This window comes from Rhizopus microsporus (genome assembly GCF_002708625.1).
Source record: "Rhizopus microsporus ATCC 52813 unplaced genomic scaffold scaffold_7, whole genome shotgun sequence".
NCBI lineage: Eukaryota > Fungi > Mucoromycota > Mucoromycetes > Mucorales > Rhizopodaceae > Rhizopus > Rhizopus microsporus.
The window spans coordinates 864,204-884,719 of NW_019671922.1; the positions used below are offsets into that span (position 1 = coordinate 864,204).

A 20,516-nucleotide genomic window follows, 5' to 3' on the forward strand; every position below is an offset into this window, starting at 1 on the left:
TATATACGTTTGTAATTATTACTGCGGGTGATTAGTTTATGCTACTGAGCTTCTTGTTCGTTTTTTGGGCTTAATACACAAATATATAGTTTCCAGCACTACGGGAAATTTTGGGTTTTGATATTTGCACAGCACATCTGCACAGCATTTTCACAATTAGTGGCGTAAGCAATTCAATTTGCACTAGGCAAACCACGCCCACACAACATTATGTACAACACTGAAGTATAAGAAAAGCATGTGTAGATGGGTCTGTAATAGTTTCTTTATTATGTTGAGAGAGGATTCGTTATTCATTTTATAAGAAGACAAAGTTATTACATGAGCTTATTACGGCCAACGAGGATTGGGCATGGCGCATCTATAAGAATAACGCATTTTGTGGTCAGTTTTTTATTCTTTTCTTTCTTCAAGTAATTTTTTACAAGATGGACTGTTTATAAGGTAAATATGATAGATTTGCTGTTTGCTGTGCAAATTGAATTGCTTATATTACATATTATGCAAATGTATTGTGTAGATATGCTGTGTAAAGCACTCTTCTCTTCTGATGATCCAATGGCAGTACCTCATTCGTAAGTAAAATAATCAAAAGTGTACATGCCACTGATATGTCCATATACACTGAAGTAGATTGGATAAAGCTTATAGCAGTGGACCAGCAACAAGCCGTCAACCCGGCTACGCAGTTGGTATTTATAATGCTGACGGAGAGCAATATAAAAGCGTGATTGGGAAGGTTAAGCAAGATAAAGCTGTCAAGCACGCTTTAAAGAAAGACTTGTATAGAATAGCAGTCTTTACAAAAGACGAGCTATGTAACAAAGGATTAAAGGGGATGCTTGGTTTCCAAGCCATAGGTAAAGTATTCCGTCTAAGTATCCCCAAAGAACAGTTGATAGGAATTTAGATCGCAATATTGCCTTTTATCTAATGTCAAATCTTTTCCCAAAGTTGTACACTGACGGCCTCTGCAGAAAAAGAGTAGCTGTTACATTATTTAAGTCAAGTTCAAGTGTTGCATAACCTTCAGAGAAGTTATAAAGACAATTGTATCAAATCTCAAAACAACCAAGGCACTGCTCATTGTAGTACACTCTCGCTCAATTTTATTGAGAATAAGATACCCGCAAAAAGAACACTTATTCGCCTCCAAATAAGCAATAAGGACAATATTTTGTCTTTTTTCTACTTGCCTTTATCCTTCGAATCACTTAATATCTACTTTAAAATAGTTGTTAATAGCCATCTTGAATAAAGTGACAACTTTATCTTTATAAAGAAACAATGGTAGTGAATGAAAGTCAATGCATAGTTGCAACATGACCAACTCGAAAAGAGGAAGTATGTTTCTATGAGCATAGAAGGCAACTTTTAAGAAGGTATGTAAGTAGTGCTGTTTACAAGGTCTACTTTCTAAAAACAAGTAAAGGTAAACAGGATATTAGCAGCGATATTAAAAAGACTAGCTTGAGTTACTCTTTTGCTCTTTTTCTTCAACTCATCACAAAGCAGTAGTATTATTGGACAACCAAGGCAAGGTCAGAAAAAAAGAAAGCTAAGTCATTTAGTCAAGGTATTGTTAATAACGCTTTCATTTGAATTTATTTATTTTTGTCTACAGAAAACACTGTTGTTACAGATGTTTCAAGGCAAGTTAATGGATCTAGTTTTTTAGTTTTTGATCCGATAGCGTAAGTACCTAGTTCGGCTGACAACGAAGAAGAAGGTGGGCTTGACTTTGATGCAAGCCGTTTATATACAGCAAGTGGTAGACCAACCCACGTGCTTGGTAATAAAGGTACACATAAAAAACCATAACGTATAATACAGTAATTGGCATTTAACTTGTTTGTAGTAATTCCCAACAGTGTATAGAAGCGTAAAAGGATGAAAGAGTCCGAAGAAGAACATGATGAATAACAAAGTGAGTAGTTGCAAACACTGCCCTTTTGCTCCCTTCTTATTTTTATTGTCCTTTCTTTTGCATGCCTTTGCTTTTCATTGCTCCCTAATATTTATAATATAAAATAAAACCCTATTTGAATCAAAAGTATGCAGTCGCTTGTAATACGCTACTGTAAAGAAGTATATCTGGTATGGATAAACCACCGTAAAGAAGTATATCTCGTATGAATATAAGCCAATAACATTAAAGTATTTTCGTTTTTACATGCAAGTGGTAAACGAGAGTGAGGACGAATATTATCCAATAAAACGAGAGTACCGTTACTAAAACTGGCAAATCATATGTTAACTGCAAATAAATTTTTAACCAATAGCAGCAACCCATTAAAATATATAGGCCTAAGAAAAGGACTTGATATAAGGCCTATTTAAAAATTAGTCCAAACTCCTCCAAAATTTCCCATTGTGTGTGCAGTTTCTTCTTTGGTGCAGCGATCTTCGTCTGCGTATGGAATAAGAAGCCGAGGAAATCTTGGCAATGTGCTTGTAGGAGTTTGCTCTTCTTGTAGTTTATGATAAAATCCAAATGACATGACTAGCTTTTTATTTTCAAACGCAAAACACTGTATATATTTAGAATTAACATTGAGGTAGCTATCTATATAATAAATAACTAACCTGCCTCGTTCTAACTTAATGTTACGGTGATTATCTCAAATGAAGGACATACAGCTTCATTGACTGTCTCAACAATGAGTCTTGGATACTTTGTCATTCTCTAATTTGGATATTTTCTTTGTGGTGCTTGTGCCAATAAGACAAAGATACAGTTCGATTCTGTGTTTCAAATAGATTAAACTTTATCAAAAAAAAAGGGATCTATGCTGCATAACCAAATAAAATAAAAATCACAATAAATTTTGTTGTCAATTTGGGTTCCTTTTTTCTCTTTTTTTCTTTTTCTCTCTTTATTAAAGATGGCATCCTCATATTCAAATTATTATTATTATCCTTATCATTATGATTATTATCAAGACAAGAATGAATCAAGACCACCACTTAAAAAGTCATTATCAACAGGGACAGGCTATGTAAGTAAGATATGTCATGTTGATCTATTCTAATCTATTATAAAGGGTTATGACATAGTATCAAAAGATTTGATGGATGAAATGCAAGAAATTGACCCATCATGCAATGAGCATCTGGATGGTGAACCCATGAATGAACTCGAGTTACTTGCAGCAAAAAATGCGATCATCAATAGTAAAATTACTAAAATTGTTTATACGCCGACAGATAATGAACAGGACGAAGAGCTGACATCAATAGAACAAGAATTTTTGAATCCAACGAATAATAATAGTAATGAAAGTCCTGTCACGCTTGTCACAGATAAAGAAAAAAAGAAACGGTGGCCTTTCTCCCTCTTGTTTAAAAAGGCAAAACAAGATATAATTCATAATTATGAAACCAATCGTAGTACACACATAATTCCTGATAGTAATAATAAAAGCAACGATGGTAACAGTATCAATAGCAGTGCAAGTAGTAGTAATAGTAGTAGCAATATACCAACACCCACGCTATCCCCTCTTACATCAATGTCACCCTTATTATCATCGTCACCGTCATCATCACCATTCTCAGTTCATAGAGGAGGTGTCTGGGTATTTCGTGCACCCAGTGCAGGAGGTGTAGTATACTGGATCCGATTTGATCCCAAAAATCAACAAAAGATTACACGCCACTTCCATTCAAAGAATATGGATGCTCTATACATATTCGATTCTCATCTCTGTCGAGGTCAATTGCCTGTTCTTGTTTTACCCTTTCAAAAGTTATGTTATTATGCCTTGGATTATACTGTCAGCCAAGTAGCCTGTCTTCAACTTGCTTATTTACCTTATAGGTAAAATATCCCTCCCTGTTTTTTATAATAAAAAGTAATAATTACAAAAGTGTTGCTGGTGAGTTATCAAGGCGTCTTGCACACCAAGTTTTCCATCGTTTAGGCATTAGCCATGCCCACAATCTAAAGGCTATTGTACAAAAGTATCGCCATTGAAAGAGAATAGTGCCAATAGAGACGAGCATGATGGTGTAGACTACGGTCTCTACCAAGATAAATACCACATAGTAATACCATGTGTTTTCTACATTTCTCTTTGTAAACTCCGTCTATTCTATTCATTTATGCGTACACTTACTTGGGAAATGAAGCCAATGTAAAAGTGCAGAAGTGACATGAACACTTGAAGAACCTGTTATAGCAAATATACAAATTCTCCAAAACCAAATAAACGCTTTCTTGAGCATTGTTTTACAGTCGCTTTTGGTGCTTTCTCGTAATAAAGCTGTATCCTCATTCATGGTTGAAGCGGAAGAAATAATTTGTATTTATTTTCTCTCTCTCTCTTTTTTTTTCTGATGATGTCCGATTCTATTCGTAAGTGCGACCCAGTAGTGATAATAATCATAATAATAATTATATGACAAGGCCAACTCTTTGGGTTCATCCTCGTAGCTATTTGTTGGGGATCAACAAATCCTTTGATTAAAAAGGGAAGTGCAGGGCTTGAAAAGGTTTCTGAGCGATACCCTCTAGGTGGATTACAAAAGTGGTTTGCTGAAATAAAATATCTATTGACAAAATGGCAGGTAAAGAGTAACATAGAAATATCATTCATCATAAATGCTCATCTATGAATAGTATCTAGTTCCATTAGTAATCAACTTGAGTGGGTCCATAGTCTATTATTATACCCTTGGAAAATCAGGTAAATATGATGATAGTAATAATAATAAAAGAACTGATTTAAACAAAAATAGACATGTCGCTGGCTGTTCCCATTACCAATTCGCTTACATTCATATTTTCTCTAATGACGGGCTTACTCTTGGGTGAGTCTATTGGTGGAAGAGGTAAAGCTTGTCTTTATTTAAACTCATTTACTCAATCCTTCATTCATAGATGCATGGCTAGGCATGGGTTTAGTCATTATAGGTGTTGTCATTTGTGTCGGTGGAAAATAAAGTGTGAATTCTATAAATCCGACTCTGGCTTTAAACGCGTCTTTGACAACAAAAGGGGATGGATTTATTCTAGTTATAGTATGCTTTCAAGGCTTCTCTTGATTTCTCTATTCTATCCATCAACTCTTGACACTCTTTTACTCCCTTCTTCCTATTTGCTCTTGCTGTCTGAAATTCAAAAGGGCAATTCACACCATCGAGTGCAATTAATGCCTGCATTAATATCTCGTATAGATAAATGCCCAATGTCTCTGCTTCTTTTCTTTTTTGTTCTCCACTATCAACATTTTGTAGGATACAGATAACCATCATATCAAACTCTTCAATCTTGTTTTTAGAACTATTCACTTTTTCCATAATCTTTGATACTCTTGTCATATATCCAACTTCTTCAGGATTTCCAGACACTGTCAGTTTTGTTTGTTCCATCTATAATCAAAGTCAGCTTATAAGTCATCCCCTTCAATCACTGCTTACATTTGTCTTTTCTCCAAAAACATAGACAACAGAACCTCTATAGATACCAACAGATGGTAAAGTGGCTGTATCATCCTTTATATTTGCTTATCCTAATTGGTTACTTGAAAAGGGAGGAGAAAAGATATTGTAGAACCTACCTCCTGAAACCTTGAGATTCATGGTTGCTAAAGGTACTCCCGTAATTCTTTTACATCTTTCTTTTAAATCAGCTACTGTAAGTTGATTCATGGACAGCTGACCAAAGTCAACATCATAGTAAGTGTCTTCAAATGAAATGGTAATGGCATTATCAGCTTGGTTGGTATAGCTGTCTGATTTATGATGGTCTCTTTCAGTTGGAGATCGTTTAAAGTTGAGAAAGGAGCTGAAAGAGTTCATCAAGAATATAAAAACAAAAAGTTTTCATTAAATAAAAAAAAAGTTTTAGTTCCCTTTCTCTTATTGTCACACAAGACACAATGTCTTTTCGTTGTTATGCAGCTCTTTATGAGTATATTTATTATAATCAGCTAGGAAGAGACAGTTGGCAGCCTATCACCATCAGCAGGACAATGAATCTAGAAAAGTCATATTAGAATGGCACGTTTATTAAAAAAAGATCCTTTTCTTACCTTCAGACCTTCTTCAAATTTGATGATGGAAGGCTTCTGAGAATTCTTGAGGAATAGTTGATTCCAAAAAGTCTATGAAAAAGTGTAAATTGAGATATTTATATAGTAAGTAAACCAATTTTACCTTGGCTATCCATTGATGGCCTTTCAAACTAGGATGGAAACAATCGAGGTTGCTATAAAGAATATATTAGATAAAATATACAAAGAATGACACTTGTTATTACCTAAGAGCATCAACTGGGAAAGAAGATAGATCAATTGGAGCAGGAGTGTACATAACCGCAAATGTTCCTCCAGGTTTTCCTGGGTATTTTGCAGCGATTGCCTGTAATTGCTGATTGTATCCTATTCACAGCAGTCAGGAGCTAATCACTTTTTGATTGTTATCCTTACCATCAGAGACAGCATCCATACTTGCCAAGTTATCAGCAGAACTGGAGCAACCACATTCAAGTTTATTTTCTAATATGCCATTGGGTTTACAATACTGAGTCTGGCCAGCAGTTAGAGGAAAGACACCTGAAACCTTAAACGTTCCAACTAGAAAGACATAGGTCAGAGCTTAAGGCTCTGGATAAAAATGTAGTATCTTACGCAAATTCACTACGGTTCTAGGAACCTCCTTTTGAATTCTTTGAATGGCAGCGTCCACATATTTGCCGTAGGCTTCTGGAGTGACGTATTGTGCCATTGAGCTGTTGCAGGAAGCACATTGATCATTACCTTTCACAGCAGTCAGTAAAAATGTTCATTTATATATGAGACTAGCTTACTGCCTATTTGAATCGTAATCATCTTCCATGCAGTGTTATATCCATCAGATAAGAGAAATTGAGACTTGATACCTAATTGACCATAGTTTATTACAATAGCCTACATGAAATGCTAGCTTTAACTTACGAGGGATAAGATAATCAAGTTCATAATCAAGGTTTACTGCCATTGCGCCACTTTGAGCAGCATTTAAATTATCTCTTAGTGGTCGATCTAACAAAAGTATTAGAAATGTAGTAAATTCTGTGAAAAAAGAAAGAACTTACACATAGATAACGGTGGGGAGCACAAGGCTCCATAGCACAACGAGGCAAGGTGACTCAAGGTAGATGCGCCTTGTACTTTTGGATTGTAGTTCTTTATAAAGTTTGCCAAAGTGATGGCCCCACTATCACCACCAATACCATAGCTGTTGCCACGGAACTCCATCACTGAACTAAAGTTTAAGATTCCAGTACCTCCATCACCATTGTTGATACCCATCATGCCAAATCCAGCCATGATACTATAAGTACAAAAAGGTCAATATTCCATTTCAATACTCTTTTTACTGTACCTATCGCCTAATGCGGCAACGATTTGGATATCATCAACACGAAGATCAGTAATGTCCTTTGCTGTGCCATTCCTAGGAGCCAGCTTTGGGCATTCAGAAATAGACGCGACATCGATAGCATTCACGCTTAGAGCAGCAATTGAGATCAAGGATATGAGCTTGAATAAGACCATTGTGTTGTTGGTTTCTTACAACGAGATAAGTTTTTCATAAGATCTGCTTTACCTTTTATATATTTATACTAGAAGCCGAGTAATACAGATTGTACAGAGAGACTTCCTTGCTTAATGTTACTCGTGTATTTCTCAAAGGAAAAGATTGCCATTACCTTTTTGTGCTATTGTCGTGTATTTTACCCATTGACAGCTTCTTCCTCTTCATGCACCTGATATTCTCGCATCAATGTGACCTCTTGTCTTTTTAAGCTACTTTTATCCTTTCTTTCGTGTGTGTGCCTAATTGTAGGTGTGTTTCTGCATTGCTCTGTATTGTAGATGAAATTAAAGCATATCGAGGTTTCATTGATAATTAATTGACGTTGGAGCAAGATTGTAAGTTCATGTCAATTCTATTATTAAATGTAAAGGATAAGAGTTATTCTTTATTTTCCCAAGGGGCCAAAAAATGCAATAAATCTTTATAATCTTTTTTTCAGGCTAGCTTTGTTATCATGACCTTGAATAATGATCTGCGTACGCGCGTATACAAATTAGTGACACTTTCCATTGCTGTTCAGTTTATTGAATCATAATCATTACTCCAATAAAAAAATCCTTTTTCACTTTCTATGTAACTCTAGAAAAGACAAGCCAAGAGCTCAAGTGGTCAAGTCATTCCGCGTTACACCTGAGTAGCGATGATCGGATGTGCATGACTGTTGTCACAGTCTTACAGGCAATTGTAACCATATGTAGCCAAAAAGGGGAGTGTATATTTTAATAGACTTATAGTATAAATTTTCTTCTTTTTTGGCTCTACTTGCCCATCTCTTGAGTTTTCCGTAGAGACATTTGCTTTATTGCAATATAAGATACTACGTCGTACTTCATAAATATCCTAGCCACCTTCGAAAAGATTCTGTAAACATATAAAGGATCCTGGCAAAGTTTTCTTCAAGGGCTGTCTCCTTCAAGCACTCTGCCAAGTTTCGCGTATAGCAATTATGGAGCAAATCGCATATCCGGAAGACCAAAATGGCCAGCAAACAAAGCAAAGATCAAATTTTCTTTGTTGTCAATACACCAATGTACATTTGTAGCATAGGTCTCTTCTTCTTTTGTCTTTGTTCGTCTTCTTCTGTTTTTGTCAGAAGGAGGCGCGCCTAAATGCCTTATTTGTAGTCAAAGCTATGATATTTATGTACTGGTAAGTGAATAACTATGAAGGGTCAATAGACAACAATTACTATTAAATAGTGAATTAAGAGATACCCGCTCTGTATCTTTGATCAGATGTCATACACCAAGCTTATGCGTATAAATAAATAGGAAGCTTTGGGTTGAATAGCATGTTTATTTGTGGTATATGACGAATAATGTTTTTGGAGGTATTTTTTTTATAATCAACTTGGCTGTCATTTTAAGTTTGACAATAGTTGATATCGTCCATCCGCCATGAGTTCCAAGATACCCTTTTGCGTCCAAAAATTCATACATTCTACCACCACTTTCTTCTTAATTCCTAATCTAGTTGCTATGTCATCCTTTGTTAATGCTATGCCTAGCAAATAGAATGAGATGATTTGAAATGGTAGCAAGTGTGATATTTACCTTCTTGTTCGTAAAGTGAAATGATGACCGCAGCTTCTGGTTGAACCTCAAGTTCTTGTCTGCCAGATTGAAACTCTAACTCTATTGAAACAGTGCCCAATGAAGGTAAAAACTTTAACCTTCTCGAAGCCTTCTTTCTCCCGTATTCTGCCATGTAATCCTTCATAAGCCTAGATTTGCATGAATATGAATATATACATATTGAATAATCACAGGTGAGCGAACCTTTTTTGATGGGGCCAATATTCCATTATGTTGTGAATATCATCATTATCTTCAGATTCATCACTATCGCCACTATCATTATTACCTGGCCAGTACTTTCGTGATACAATTAGAGAACGGAAGGAGCTGTCTATGGCTTCGTTTTCATGGATCATCTTGTCGATTCGCTTACTTTCTGCCACATCTTTAAGCATGATATCACAACGAATGAACATATCTGGAGGAAAGTTCATCTTTATTATTTCCAAACGAAGTATTTCCTCTTCAGTATCATAGTCTTTTGTCTTCAACAGTATTTCTCCCAATCTATCCCCATATGCTGTCACAAAGTCCTTCGCTGATCTGCACATACTGATCAACAGTGCTGTCATATCCGATGATTTTGCTTTTAACTTTTCCAATTTTTCTATTTCTCCATGTTTTAATTGCAGGCTAAAAAAGACAGAATGACAACTTACCTAACATGTGTTCTCTATCTGGTATCTTTTCTTTCTGTGCCTTTTCATTACTTAATTCATCAATTGCAAACACGTAGGGTTCATCATCATTCCCTCGTAGCTGAATATCATAATTTTCAGGATTTCTAATGATAGTAACAACTCCTTGTGCCACGTCCTTACGATATTCCCTAAAATAATGTTTTTAGTTATTAGTAAAAGATGCTTATCCTGAAACTTGCCTTATGTATTTTTTTATTGTGTCAGTTACTGTCAATAATATCTTACACGAGGGATCAATCTGTCTTAAACATTGTACACATGCTGCATAGTATTCCAAGATACTTGTAGTAGAAACGCTTAGCTGAAGAAGTCGATTTTTTATCCTATGATGGCCATTAGTAAAATTCAAATAGTATTATGGGCAAGCACACTCTTGTAGCAGTTTCTTTTCCAGGTCATCCAAGTAACCTCGTTTGTCTACAGTGATCTAATACAGGATTGTCAGAACAGAAAGAGTTTGATTATGTTAATATCTACCTTTAAATCCAAGATGGCATCGTTTGTTTCAGGAATATCCAAAATAGTATCAAGTATATTTCTAATTCTAGAGAATAGTAGGTATTTAAGCCAGAATTATACGTAAAGAGAGCATACCTATATTGATATATTGACTCATATAACACATGCTCTGCTCTTAGTTTTAACCTCAAGAAATCATACCAGTCGACATCTTATATCAAATCAAACATCGTTAATAATAGTCTTGGAGAGAATTATATACTGTGTTACCTTCATTATTCGATCTTGACATAATGTGTGAGATCCATGGCAATACTATTGCATGTAACCATTTCAACTGAACTTTGACCAATGATAGACTGTATTCCTCTTCCCATTCCTTTGCCCTTAGCCTTTCATCCATTATATCCTTTAGAATACTTATCCAGTTTGGTGCAAGTGATAGCGCGTTTAGTTTTTTACATAACCCCTGAATCCTTTCAATATTTGATTGAAGATGTTCGATATCAACGTGTTTATTATTTTCCTGCCTAATTGTCCATAATTCTACATCTTTTAGAGTTAAATCGAATTGCTCGTCATCTAACATTGTTTTTCTAGTAGCATTATCAAGAAATTCATTTCCAAGATTAAAAATATCTGTTATTTTAGGCAAATCCGTGTCTAGTATCAGACGACATCGCCTTTCTAAATCCTTGCCCTGATACTTAAAATTAGGTGCAAATAGATGAGCAAATGATACAACAGTCGACAGTTTCAAGGTAAACATCATGTCTATATCTTGCAATAATGTTTGATAACATAACTTTTGCGCGTCATAAAAATGAAAGGATGCTGACTTGTTGATGATATCTGTAGTTGTCTCTTTTACAAACTGTTTCAAATCATTAGAAGCACTAGGATATATATATATATATATGAGTGAATGTCCACGATCAGATTAAAAAGTGTACAAACACTGATAGATCTATCGAGAGCCCTGTTTGTATTTGCTCATAAATGTTGTTCACCAGTTGAATGAAGTGTGTCATCACTTGTTCATTGTCATTACGCTTTTTCTACCCATACTTGGAACGTGAGTTCATGATCTACTCAGTCACTCTACAATCAACCAACCATGTATGTTTTCTCCCAACGATGTAATAGATTAGTGAGTGAGTCTCGCAAATAATCTGTAGAATTCTTAATTGGTTGCATCATTCAATATAGAAATAAAAAGGAAAAAACAATTTTATTTAGATTATTACTACTATTATTATTACAACTCTTCTATCTCAATAGTTTCGGTTGGTATATTTATGGTCAAGGTAACTTCATCATGATTACTTAAATCAAGAGAGACTACAGACATATTTTTATCATTACTTTTTTCAAACTTCTCTTCTTCTTCCTCCTCCTCTTCTTCTTGACTGTCATCCTTTTGTTTAGGCATGGATGAACGAGGTGATGCTGGGCAAGATGGTGAAAGCGATCTAGCCGAAGCGCTCAGGGTTGAATCAATCAAATTAGACAGGGTAGATCTATCAATGTCGATAGATAGATCAGCTGGAGACCAACGTTTGGCTAGATGTTGCTGTAAGAGTGCCTCTGAACGCGCTTGTGCTTCTCTCATCCTTCTATCTCTTTCAAATTCAGTCCATTTCTTCATTGTTATCTGCGAAGAATCAAATTCTCCTTCCTTATCTCCATGATTGTCTTTGCCTTCGCCTTGTACCTTTCGTGTTTCACCCCAGGTAAAGTCATCAAAGTGCCAATATGCATAGGAAGGAAGAACAAAGTTCCAGATGGGTAAGCTGAATAGGTAGATGACCATCCAGCCCACATATACGAGCTTTCTACTGGTCATGACAATCAAGACTGCAGGAAGGCCGAGGATAAGTGCTAGCAGAATTAAGGAAAGAACTGCTGGTTGTCCTAGTATAGCCATCACAATAAGGTACAGTGTAAATGAGATGGCCGCAGGTAAAGCTAATGTACCGACCAGTTCCATAAACACTACAAACTGCATTGAGAAACAAAACGTGCCACAAAGGTCCCTAACGAAGACAAGTTCCATCAGGTTATGAATTGTCGAGTTAATCCAACGTCTTCGTTGAGACAAGAGAACCATAAATGAGTCAGGTACAACAGTCTTGCACACTGCTTGAGGCACAAACAGCATCTTTCGACGGGGAAATGTCTTGAGCATTAGAGTGGACAAATATCTGTCTTCACCCAGTAACAGCAGATTCTTTTTGTGAAGTGTGTCGACTACGTTTTCAGAGTAATGTTCAATGATATCAGGATTAGCCAAAATAGGAACCCAGTGTCCGTTATTTCCTTTGGGAGCCTTGATTCGATACATACAAAAGCAGCCAGGCAGACAAGTGACGTTTCCGAATATAGATTCAAAAGCTTTACTTTGGTGATGAGAAATATAATACTCAAAGACTAGCTGAGATGTTAGAAATATCACTTCATATGTAAACATGTCTTCTTGCTTTACCTTGAATCATAGAAACCCAACTGTCTGTCTTGTTTCCTATCTTTGTCTCACCGCAGAGACCCATCACTTCAGGATCATTGACCATGCAGCTTACAAGTCGAGAGAGAGCATCTGGGTACACCTTTGTGTCTGCATCTACCATAAGAACAATTTCGTATTCATCAGGACTTACGCCTGTGATGCGCCAGATGTTTGAAAAGAATTCATATTCGAGCTCTGTCATTCTTTCATTAAACATGACTTTTTGTAAAAAGGACATCAAGATGACCTGAGAATCTCTTTTACCACGATTACCAGGCTTGGCCTCTCTGTTCTGTTCTTCTGGTGTACCGCATTTGACGATCGTGATCATTGGAACTCGCTGCTGAGCAACCGTATCAACCGTGTTATTGTCGTATCGATAATAGCCTGCGTAGACTTTCGCCATATTGTGCCGCTTAGTACCATCTGCAATAGCAATATATGAGCTGGCCTCTACTTCATCTGGTTCAATCAAGAAGCCTTCCATCATGGATAGACATATATCTGGAGTAGACATTGAGTTACCGTGTCCGGTAATCATGCCATCCGCTATGACAAGTATGAGCTTGTGAGAGTTTGGATAGTCCGTGGTCGCAATTGAATCTAATGTTGTACGTAGTCCATCCTCGCCTTCAGAGTAACAAGTGACCAAACAAATGGTATGAGCCAAAGGGAATCCAAAGGGCATGTAATCCGGGCGGGGCTGAGGTACAGTATAGGGAGAAAGCTTTTGAGAGCACTCTTTGAGTAACTGGGATGTTATCTGTGTCTTGGATGAAGTGGATGTAATAGATGATCGATGAGACAAAGGAGAACCTGTGTAACTTCGACTTCTTTCTGATATAGAGCCATTCAATCTGGCGTAGGACTGCTCATAAGCACTTGAACGGAACACTCTGGATCTAAATAAGTAAAAGCCAATGTCAAAAAATTAAGTCCATTATCATACTATTGCCACACATTTTACCCTAAAGACTGTGTCCATACCATACTGGCTGATCTATCATTTGGGTTGAAATGCATTGACCCAGCATCTGGTTGTGTAAATCGAGACTTCTTAGGTATGATGGAAGCCTTTTTGGCTGCATAGGCAGAGGCTGGCTTATGAAGATTAGATTTCGATTCGCCTGAACCGTTCTGATAAGGTGATCGAGCAGATACGTTTATGCCAGCTGTCCAATTCTCAATTTCCCTATCACGACGCATCCTATCTTTGTATGACTTGCCCTCCTTGAAATTTCCAAGTTTCCATGAAAGAAACCAGCCAAAGACAACAGCAAGAAAGAACTTGATGAGAATAACGCCGAGGATGACGATCAGAGACGTGTACAGGACGACATCAGAGGCCATGCAACCTACGCTCTTTGTATCTATTTCGCCAATCTTGATCAGGCTTTTTAAACATCTCGCTTCAGTCCTCCAGGGTATACTCTCAGACTTGTGGGCGATAACTTTATGGGTGATATCTTGTCCGCCAAAGGAGGCTATGTCTTGAATCATCGTTTGTATGAGACCATCTTTGGGAACATCAAACAAAGAAAGAGGTAATGATCGCAACAGATTTAGATTTAAAACATGACTAAGGGTTAAAATAAGGTATTACTAACTATATCAATAATTTTGGCTTTTGTATGTGCTTTACCCGTTGTATACAGCTAGATGCGATGTACTATTGATGTCGTTCCAATCATAATAAATTCTTCCAGCCTTATCATAGTTTCCCTCTGAGTTTATTATTCCTGTTGTCCTAAGTTCCTTGAAGGTAGTCATTGCTGAGGAAGATATATGACAAGCTGTATGGTTTACGTAAAGTGAAGGATCGGGAGGTGTATAGCTTTTATCGATCAACTGACAAGGAAAATAAGAAGGTAACGAACCTTCTCCAGCAACAGAGCCTTTTGATTTTGGTGTGATTACGGAAGCGCAGTGTCCGTTTATGCTTTGGAACAGAAATGATGCATCCTTACCACCTGCATTGATTGGCTCATATATAACGTTTGTAGGCACTTTTGAAATCCCTGGGATGGGCGGATGGTTATTCCAGGATGCCAGCATGTAGGCCCACCCATGAATGATCACGTATCCGTTATTTATCGAATCCAGTCTAAAGCTGAGAGGTGGTCTCGGGCATACAACCTGTGTGAATCCAAAGGTTAAGAAACCGACAAAGGCCATAATCATCAAAATGATGACAACAAGGCCTATTTTTTCTCGAAATGCCATTTGAGCATTCTTATCCTTTTTGCCAATCACTTTTAAGATTGTTGGTGAGCAACAGCAGGTGATCAAGTAACAGTAAATTTGCCAGATGCTTAGTCTTTTGTGTAGTTCGTCGACTGAACTAGAAGTGTCTTCTGTTGTCCTTTTTTCGTCATAATCGTGTGCCAAGATGCTTCTGCGAATGGCCGATCGCTGATGGGAGTCATGTATATCGTTCAATGGGTCATAATAAGCCTCGTTTTTTGCCTCAATGTGTCGCTTTGTGTGATATTGTGGATGATGCTGATTAAAGCGACTGCGCTCAGGTCGTATCATTGATGAAGTGCGCTTTTTGGTTGCACCATTGCTTGTGTATGTCTGGATGTCAAAATTAGTGGATATGGATATATCTTTAAACGTAAAGTCCATGTTGTTGAGAAACAGAAAGACTAGAGTGTTGTAATGTTTATAGTGATTATTGTAATTATTATAGTTATAGTAATAGTAGTAGTAATAGTTATTTAATTAAGGTCCTATTCAAGTTTCAATTGATTAAAATGCTGCATAATAAAAAAAAAAAAAAAAGAAAAGGAAAGCCATTCTTATGAGTGCAAAAAAAAAAAAAAACAGTTGTAAATACTAACCACAATAAGTTAAAGCGTCAAGGGGATTCTTGATATACGAAAAGGAAAGAAAAAAAAGAGAGAGAGAGAGAAAGGTAAAACGATATATTCATTTTTTTCTCAAGATTAGCAAAAAGGAGACGGGATAAGGGATCGTGTATATTCTAAAAGTGCTCCTTAAATAGCATAAATAGTTAACAAAGGTAAGTGATAGCATCAGTGTATATAGCATAATATAACTATGATATTTATTGATAAAGAATTTTATTACTATACATACACTTCCTGGAGTCATTAACTTGAAGAGAAAAAGAAATGGTATATAAAATAGAATGCACTGATAAGCACTGGACCTTGCATTAGGGGATTTACTATTTATTGTCTTTTTAGTGTATGCATGCGTATGGTTTCCAATCCAAATTTTAAACGGTCATCTTATTTTGCTTCTTCTCCTCTTTTATCTTAATTGTAAATATGCAACTCTCTCTATCTCTATTTTTTTCTTTCTTTCGTCTGGTAGACAACACGTGTTGCTTCATTCAATAATGGTTATATAAATCTACTTTTGCGTGATCAGGTACAGCTATTTTGCACTTTTGTATTAGTACAGTAAGGCATAAACAAGCAGTATAGGTTAGCATGCTGCTATTCTAGAAGCCTTGTAAATTTTGTCCAAATATTATCTATGAATGCATGTGATCATATGATGGATCGAGAGGATATCAAGAATCAATGGTTCATGAGGCGCTATTCAATTATCTGTAAAAGTATTGTATCTCATCTCGATCAAGGTCTCGCAGAAGAAGCACTTCGAGTCAGACTTACAGGCAATGTACTGTTGCTGATATTCTTGTTGACTGCTGATGACTAGAAAAGACTCTACAGCGAGAGGGCCTGCTTGACTGTGAGCCATAAGCAAGCTCATTATCATTGTTGAATATAGGGGTGTGTATGTGTGTGCTTTGTTATTGCTGATCATTGGTAGCTTACTGCCGATCATCAGTATTTGACACGTGGGTTGCATTAAATGGCAGTGAGGAGTCATTTTGAAGTAAAACTGTTTCATTTTCGGGCTATAGTTTGAGTGTATGATGTCCACAATCGACATACCTAACTCTACTTTCTTCATGTAAGTGCTCTAGTAAGAACTTGGCACAAGTTTGGTATTCTTTATATTTTACAAAACCTTAAAAAGGCAATAGAGTTTTTCACTATAGTAATACAGTACAATCTTTTAGAAGCTGTGGAAAACGAAACAAAAGAATGTATGAATCAAGTAAAGCCTATTCACACGTTGGCAGCATCTTGATAAAGAAAGAAAGAAAAAAAGGCATATATGCATTACATCCTTAAGCATCATTTAAAATATTGTCAGTTACAGTTTTGGTGTATTTCCCAGTGTGTATGTAGTGTGTAGGTCATCTTTCAAGACCCATCTGTAGTTGTGCGATGATGGATAAGACTGAACCTAGGGAGAATTTTAACAGTTATTTACTTGTGATAGTTGGCATAGCTACACGAAATTACGTTTTCTATACATACTAATAAGCAATCTATGGCTATTGCAAAGGTGTGCAAAGACGTCACTTTTCACTATAATGTTTTGTCGTAATACGAGCAACTTGGTGATTACAGTCAAGAAAAGTAGGGCAGGTATGAAATACTTGACGGAAATTGTATTTCCTGTCAAGCAGTTGCCAGTGTTGGTTTGCTCAACGAATGTAGTACCTAAATCACAGTTACACTCCCTTGTCCCAGTGTGCGAAATGGTCTACTGTGAGAATTAACCGTCGAGGGAGCGCGCATTTCCCTCACCGGCGACACAATTCAGAAAACACCACTATTCATTTTTTTTTTTTTTTTTTAATAACCCACGCCTTCAGGATTGGTGGTGATGCAGCTTTTAAAAAGCTGTATGTTATATTCTTACATTTTCCGATCACGGAATTCACCCGTATTTAATTAATCGCTTAACCCCGCTTTTTGATGAGAGTACTGTACTTCTTGTTGAGCAAATTATCTTGGTGTCACTCTAAGTGGAGTTGTAACTGTCTTTACACAAAATGGGAAAGCCTCTGATGCCAAGATCAGATTTTGCCCATATGCACACTAGACATATCATTGTCCATACCATCTATAAAAAAACAACCTCTTTTAGGGATATGTTTTATGCATAATCTCCCTTTATTTACTCAATAGGAAATCTAAAACAGTTTTAGTTTTCATGTTGGGAATTATGCAAGAGGTACATTTGCATAATACGCCGTTCTAGGCTCAAAAGTCTACAGACTGTTCTCTTCATGGTTTGTTACAATGCTTTAGCTTTTTGATGTTGAAAAAGAGTCCAAAGGATATTGAACTATATGATGAGGCATTAAAATCATTATCCGCCAAGCCTATTTGAAGCTTGCTGCCTCCTTTTTTTTTTATAGATTTGTGCCCTGAATTTACTAAAGACCCTATTGCAGATATGGCTTTGCCTTGTGATAGTAATTAGCTTGTCTGTCATAGACGTATACGGCCAAGTATATACCTTCCTCTTATACTTCTTTTTTTTTTTTTTTTTTAAGAAAGTTTTGACTTCGGCCCAAGTATGTTCTCTCGAAGTATCGTATCAATGTTGATACACTTCTTCTGTTCGGGTTGCACAATAGCAACATTCAAGGTGGAGGGTCCTTTTACTACATGTACATGCTTCATATACAATACATGTCATGTAAGTAAAGTACTAACTCCTATAGTACAAAGTAACCCAATACTCAAATTGTAAACAAATAAATCACTGGTCTACTAGCTTTATCTGCACTAATGCATGAATCTTCCTCTTTTTGAATGACGAATAGTCTAGATCAAATATAGAAAAAAGAGCGATTCATATGCATAAAAAGCCGGCACAGTGAACAAAAAGGAGTGATCATCTCTTAGACTTGGTATTTAATTGTCAGGGAATGCATATGTTCTTCTCATTCTAATTTTCTCAAAAGCATGCTCTAGAGTTGATTGCCCTATTTCTTGAAATTAAGTTTTTCAGTATAATAGTAATGTTAATCTGAGCTACATTCTGCATAAACGTTCATATAATTTGAAAAATGATACAGATGATATATACCTGTATCCATGGCAACTCCAATATAGAAGTAGAGTGGTGTTTTACGATCTGATTGTTTTATCTGCCCATTATTTTACAATCTAAATTTTAAATAGCAGTCATAAATTCTCTAATAGTAAAGCTCATTTTAGTAGCATTCAGTTTTTTTTTCAAAAAGAATCTACTTAATTTTTACAATTATGACAACAAGACTTGATCAAATAGCCAATTACAATAGGCATCTCTAATAAATGAGCTAAAACAACAAAAGCCAGCAACTTCATTACAAGTAAAGAAACAAAAATAACTATAATGATATATTTCAACCAGTGCTGTTCTGATTGCAAACTTGACGAGACTAACAGCACTTCACTTTTGACATTATACCAAAAAGTAATTAAGTGACACTCTATTTAAAAGAATTCTCTGACTGATTCAGTTAAAGTTGTACCTAAAAACACGAGTTCAGAATCTTATAAACACGAGCATACAAGTCTGAGGGAAAAGATGAAAAAAGGATAAATACTATATTAGAAATGCAATCCATTTTACATAAATGCATCATGCATCAAAGATATCTTAAGCTTAAAAAGGTTCTCATTTTTAGTACTAAACTTTGTCTCTTATTCACAGAAAGTCTAAATTGTATATTGATACAGCATGTATATTTTTATAAATGGCTTTACAACTAACATCATTTTATTATAGACAGCTTCATTTATACTCGCCCTGTTATTCAATTTAGCCATTATGATCCTTTCAAAGTGAAGGTGAATTCAATATCTTTGATAGCATGTGGACTATTGACGGCTATGGGAAGAATAAGAGCTATCGTAAGAAGTGAATGGAGCTGATGAGAATTAAGATTTGTTGCACTTTCAATAGAGCTTACAACGAGTATTGAAAGAATTGGATCAAATGGTGACATTCAGAAGAGATCGACTCTTGACATCAAACATTAAAACGGGATACGCTAGGGGCTAGCTTCGGTATTTAATTGGTACATCTAGAGAAAGATGATATGCTGGCGCAAGATTTTTCGAAATCAACAAAGAATATCAGGATCCAAGTTCCCAAAAATACATTTTTAAATGTAGAGAATCACACTGCTCTGTTTAGCTCAAACATATTGGAAGTGATCTTATGAAATCAAGACCAACACAATCATCAACTGGGTCAAAGGGGAATTTTAGAGTAGGTCGACACGGATACTACAAAGTTCAAGGCACGCTCAACAAGATCGGCAGCTAGTACAAGAGCATTCCTCAAAGGAGGGGAATATCACAAAGCTGAAACAGTATGTAAAGGCTGATACGTTTGAAACATGATCGAGGTTTCCGAAATATGAGAACGGGTGCTGGATTACAGGTGTTGTTTTCAAATTCATATCCGATGATCTTATAAAGAAGGGTACCACATCTGAAGTGAGATCGGAGTCAAATAGATGAAGTAAGTCTCTCTCTCTAGTGTAGTTTTTTGATTCTAGAAAAGGATATAGAGAAAATAAGGGGGACGGCGGTGATATCGGATCACTTACCGTGTTTTGTTACACTAAAATGAAGTCGGAATCTAAACTATATAAATGCCACTTCCGTGTGTTATTCCGTAATAAAAAATAAAAAAAAAGCAAAATAACAAACCCAAGTGTCAAATAACAAATAATGCATAGCTTATAACCCAAATGAGAATTAGGGGACTGTTGACTCCTGTTGACTCCCCTTTTTTCACTTAGGCTTGTTATATTCTTTGTGTTATTGTGCTACTTTCAGTTTTTATTTC

The 20,516-nt window shown here is 36.2% G+C and overlaps 8 protein-coding genes across 8 annotated transcripts; 3 read left to right on the top strand and 5 right to left on the bottom strand.

Moving 5' to 3' along the window:
* Positions 1-501: 501 nt before the first annotated feature.
* Positions 502-910, top strand: RHIMIDRAFT_237196 (uncharacterized protein; the record flags this gene model as incomplete). The annotated part of the gene is made up of 2 exons (XM_023608711.1): positions 502-575; positions 634-910. The coding sequence occupies 2 exons, from the start codon at positions 502-504 to the stop codon at positions 908-910; spliced, it is 351 nt and encodes a 116-aa protein (XP_023466884.1).
* A 1,884-nt stretch (positions 911-2,794) lies between these two features.
* Positions 2,795-3,961, top strand: RHIMIDRAFT_129744 (uncharacterized protein). Its single transcript, XM_023605526.1, has 2 exons — positions 2,795-2,999; positions 3,045-3,961. The coding sequence occupies exons 1-2, from the start codon at positions 2,886-2,888 to the stop codon at positions 3,822-3,824; spliced, it is 894 nt and encodes a 297-aa protein (XP_023466885.1). The 5' UTR covers positions 2,795-2,885; the 3' UTR covers positions 3,825-3,961.
* Positions 3,862-4,281, bottom strand: RHIMIDRAFT_237198 (uncharacterized protein; the record flags this gene model as incomplete). Its single annotated transcript, XM_023608712.1, has 2 exons — positions 3,862-4,064; positions 4,119-4,281. The coding sequence occupies 2 exons, from the start codon at positions 4,279-4,281 to the stop codon at positions 3,862-3,864; spliced, it is 366 nt and encodes a 121-aa protein (XP_023466886.1).
* A 60-nt stretch (positions 4,282-4,341) lies between these two features.
* On the top strand, positions 4,342-4,944 carry RHIMIDRAFT_237199 (uncharacterized protein; the record flags this gene model as incomplete). Its single annotated transcript, XM_023608713.1, has 5 exons — positions 4,342-4,357; positions 4,409-4,569; positions 4,622-4,688; positions 4,741-4,833; positions 4,883-4,944. The coding sequence occupies 5 exons, from the start codon at positions 4,342-4,344 to the stop codon at positions 4,942-4,944; spliced, it is 399 nt and encodes a 132-aa protein (XP_023466887.1).
* RHIMIDRAFT_129771 (uncharacterized protein) lies at positions 4,833-5,800 on the bottom strand. Its single transcript, XM_023605527.1, has 3 exons — positions 5,562-5,800; positions 5,422-5,507; positions 4,833-5,373 (listed from the first exon to the last, which is right to left on the bottom strand). The coding sequence occupies exons 1-3, from the start codon at positions 5,650-5,652 to the stop codon at positions 5,014-5,016; spliced, it is 537 nt and encodes a 178-aa protein (XP_023466888.1). The 5' UTR covers positions 5,653-5,800; the 3' UTR covers positions 4,833-5,013.
* Positions 5,801-5,933: 133 nt separating this feature from the next.
* On the bottom strand, positions 5,934-7,541 carry RHIMIDRAFT_251249 (uncharacterized protein; the record flags this gene model as incomplete). The annotated part of the gene is made up of 10 exons (XM_023610812.1): positions 5,934-5,981; positions 6,036-6,107; positions 6,160-6,211; positions 6,263-6,383; positions 6,432-6,578; positions 6,633-6,761; positions 6,812-6,883; positions 6,939-7,025; positions 7,079-7,317; positions 7,369-7,541. 10 exons carry the CDS (start codon positions 7,539-7,541, stop codon positions 5,934-5,936), a joined length of 1,140 nt encoding a protein of 379 aa, XP_023466889.1.
* Positions 7,542-8,798: 1,257 nt separating this feature from the next.
* On the bottom strand, positions 8,799-11,530 carry RHIMIDRAFT_129780 (uncharacterized protein). The gene is made up of 9 exons (XM_023605528.1): positions 10,592-11,530; positions 10,457-10,532; positions 10,340-10,406; positions 10,234-10,289; positions 10,042-10,185; positions 9,821-9,990; positions 9,363-9,768; positions 9,138-9,307; positions 8,799-9,087 (listed from the first exon to the last, which is right to left on the bottom strand). Exons 1-9 carry the CDS (start codon positions 11,091-11,093, stop codon positions 8,942-8,944), a joined length of 1,737 nt encoding a protein of 578 aa, XP_023466890.1. The 5' UTR covers positions 11,094-11,530; the 3' UTR covers positions 8,799-8,941.
* A 174-nt stretch (positions 11,531-11,704) lies between these two features.
* Positions 11,705-15,726, bottom strand: RHIMIDRAFT_214971 (uncharacterized protein; the record flags this gene model as incomplete). The annotated part of the gene is made up of 5 exons (XM_023607275.1): positions 15,671-15,726; positions 14,470-15,559; positions 13,795-14,406; positions 12,807-13,729; positions 11,705-12,751 (listed from the first exon to the last, which is right to left on the bottom strand). Coding segments are annotated over exons 2-5 (3,567 nt in total), but the record flags the coding sequence as incomplete, so codon positions are not given.
* Between the last annotated feature and the right edge of the window lie 4,790 nt (positions 15,727-20,516).

Coding starts and splice junctions, on each gene's coding strand:
- RHIMIDRAFT_129744 (XM_023605526.1), top strand. CDS start 2,886: ATGGCATCCTCATATTCAAATTATTATTATTATCCTTATCATTATGAT. Junction 3,000..3,044: donor TATCAACAGGGACAGGCTAT/GTAAGTAAGATA, acceptor TCTATTATAAAG/GGTTATGACATAGTATCAAA.
- RHIMIDRAFT_129771 (XM_023605527.1), bottom strand. CDS start 5,652: ATGAATCAACTTACAGTAGCTGATTTAAAAGAAAGATGTAAAAGAATT. Junction 5,508..5,561: donor GAATCTCAAGGTTTCAGGAG/GTAGGTTCTACA, acceptor AATTAGGATAAG/CAAATATAAAGGATGATACA. Junction 5,374..5,421: donor TTTTTGGAGAAAAGACAAAT/GTAAGCAGTGAT, acceptor CTTTGATTATAG/ATGGAACAAACAAAACTGAC.
- RHIMIDRAFT_129780 (XM_023605528.1), bottom strand. CDS start 11,093: ATGATGTTTACCTTGAAACTGTCGACTGTTGTATCATTTGCTCATCTA. Junction 10,407..10,456: donor GAGTCAATATATCAATATAG/GTATGCTCTCTT, acceptor ACTATTCTCTAG/AATTAGAAATATACTTGATA. Junction 9,769..9,820: donor AGATAGAGAACACATGTTAG/GTAAGTTGTCAT, acceptor ATGGAGAAATAG/AAAAATTGGAAAAGTTAAAA.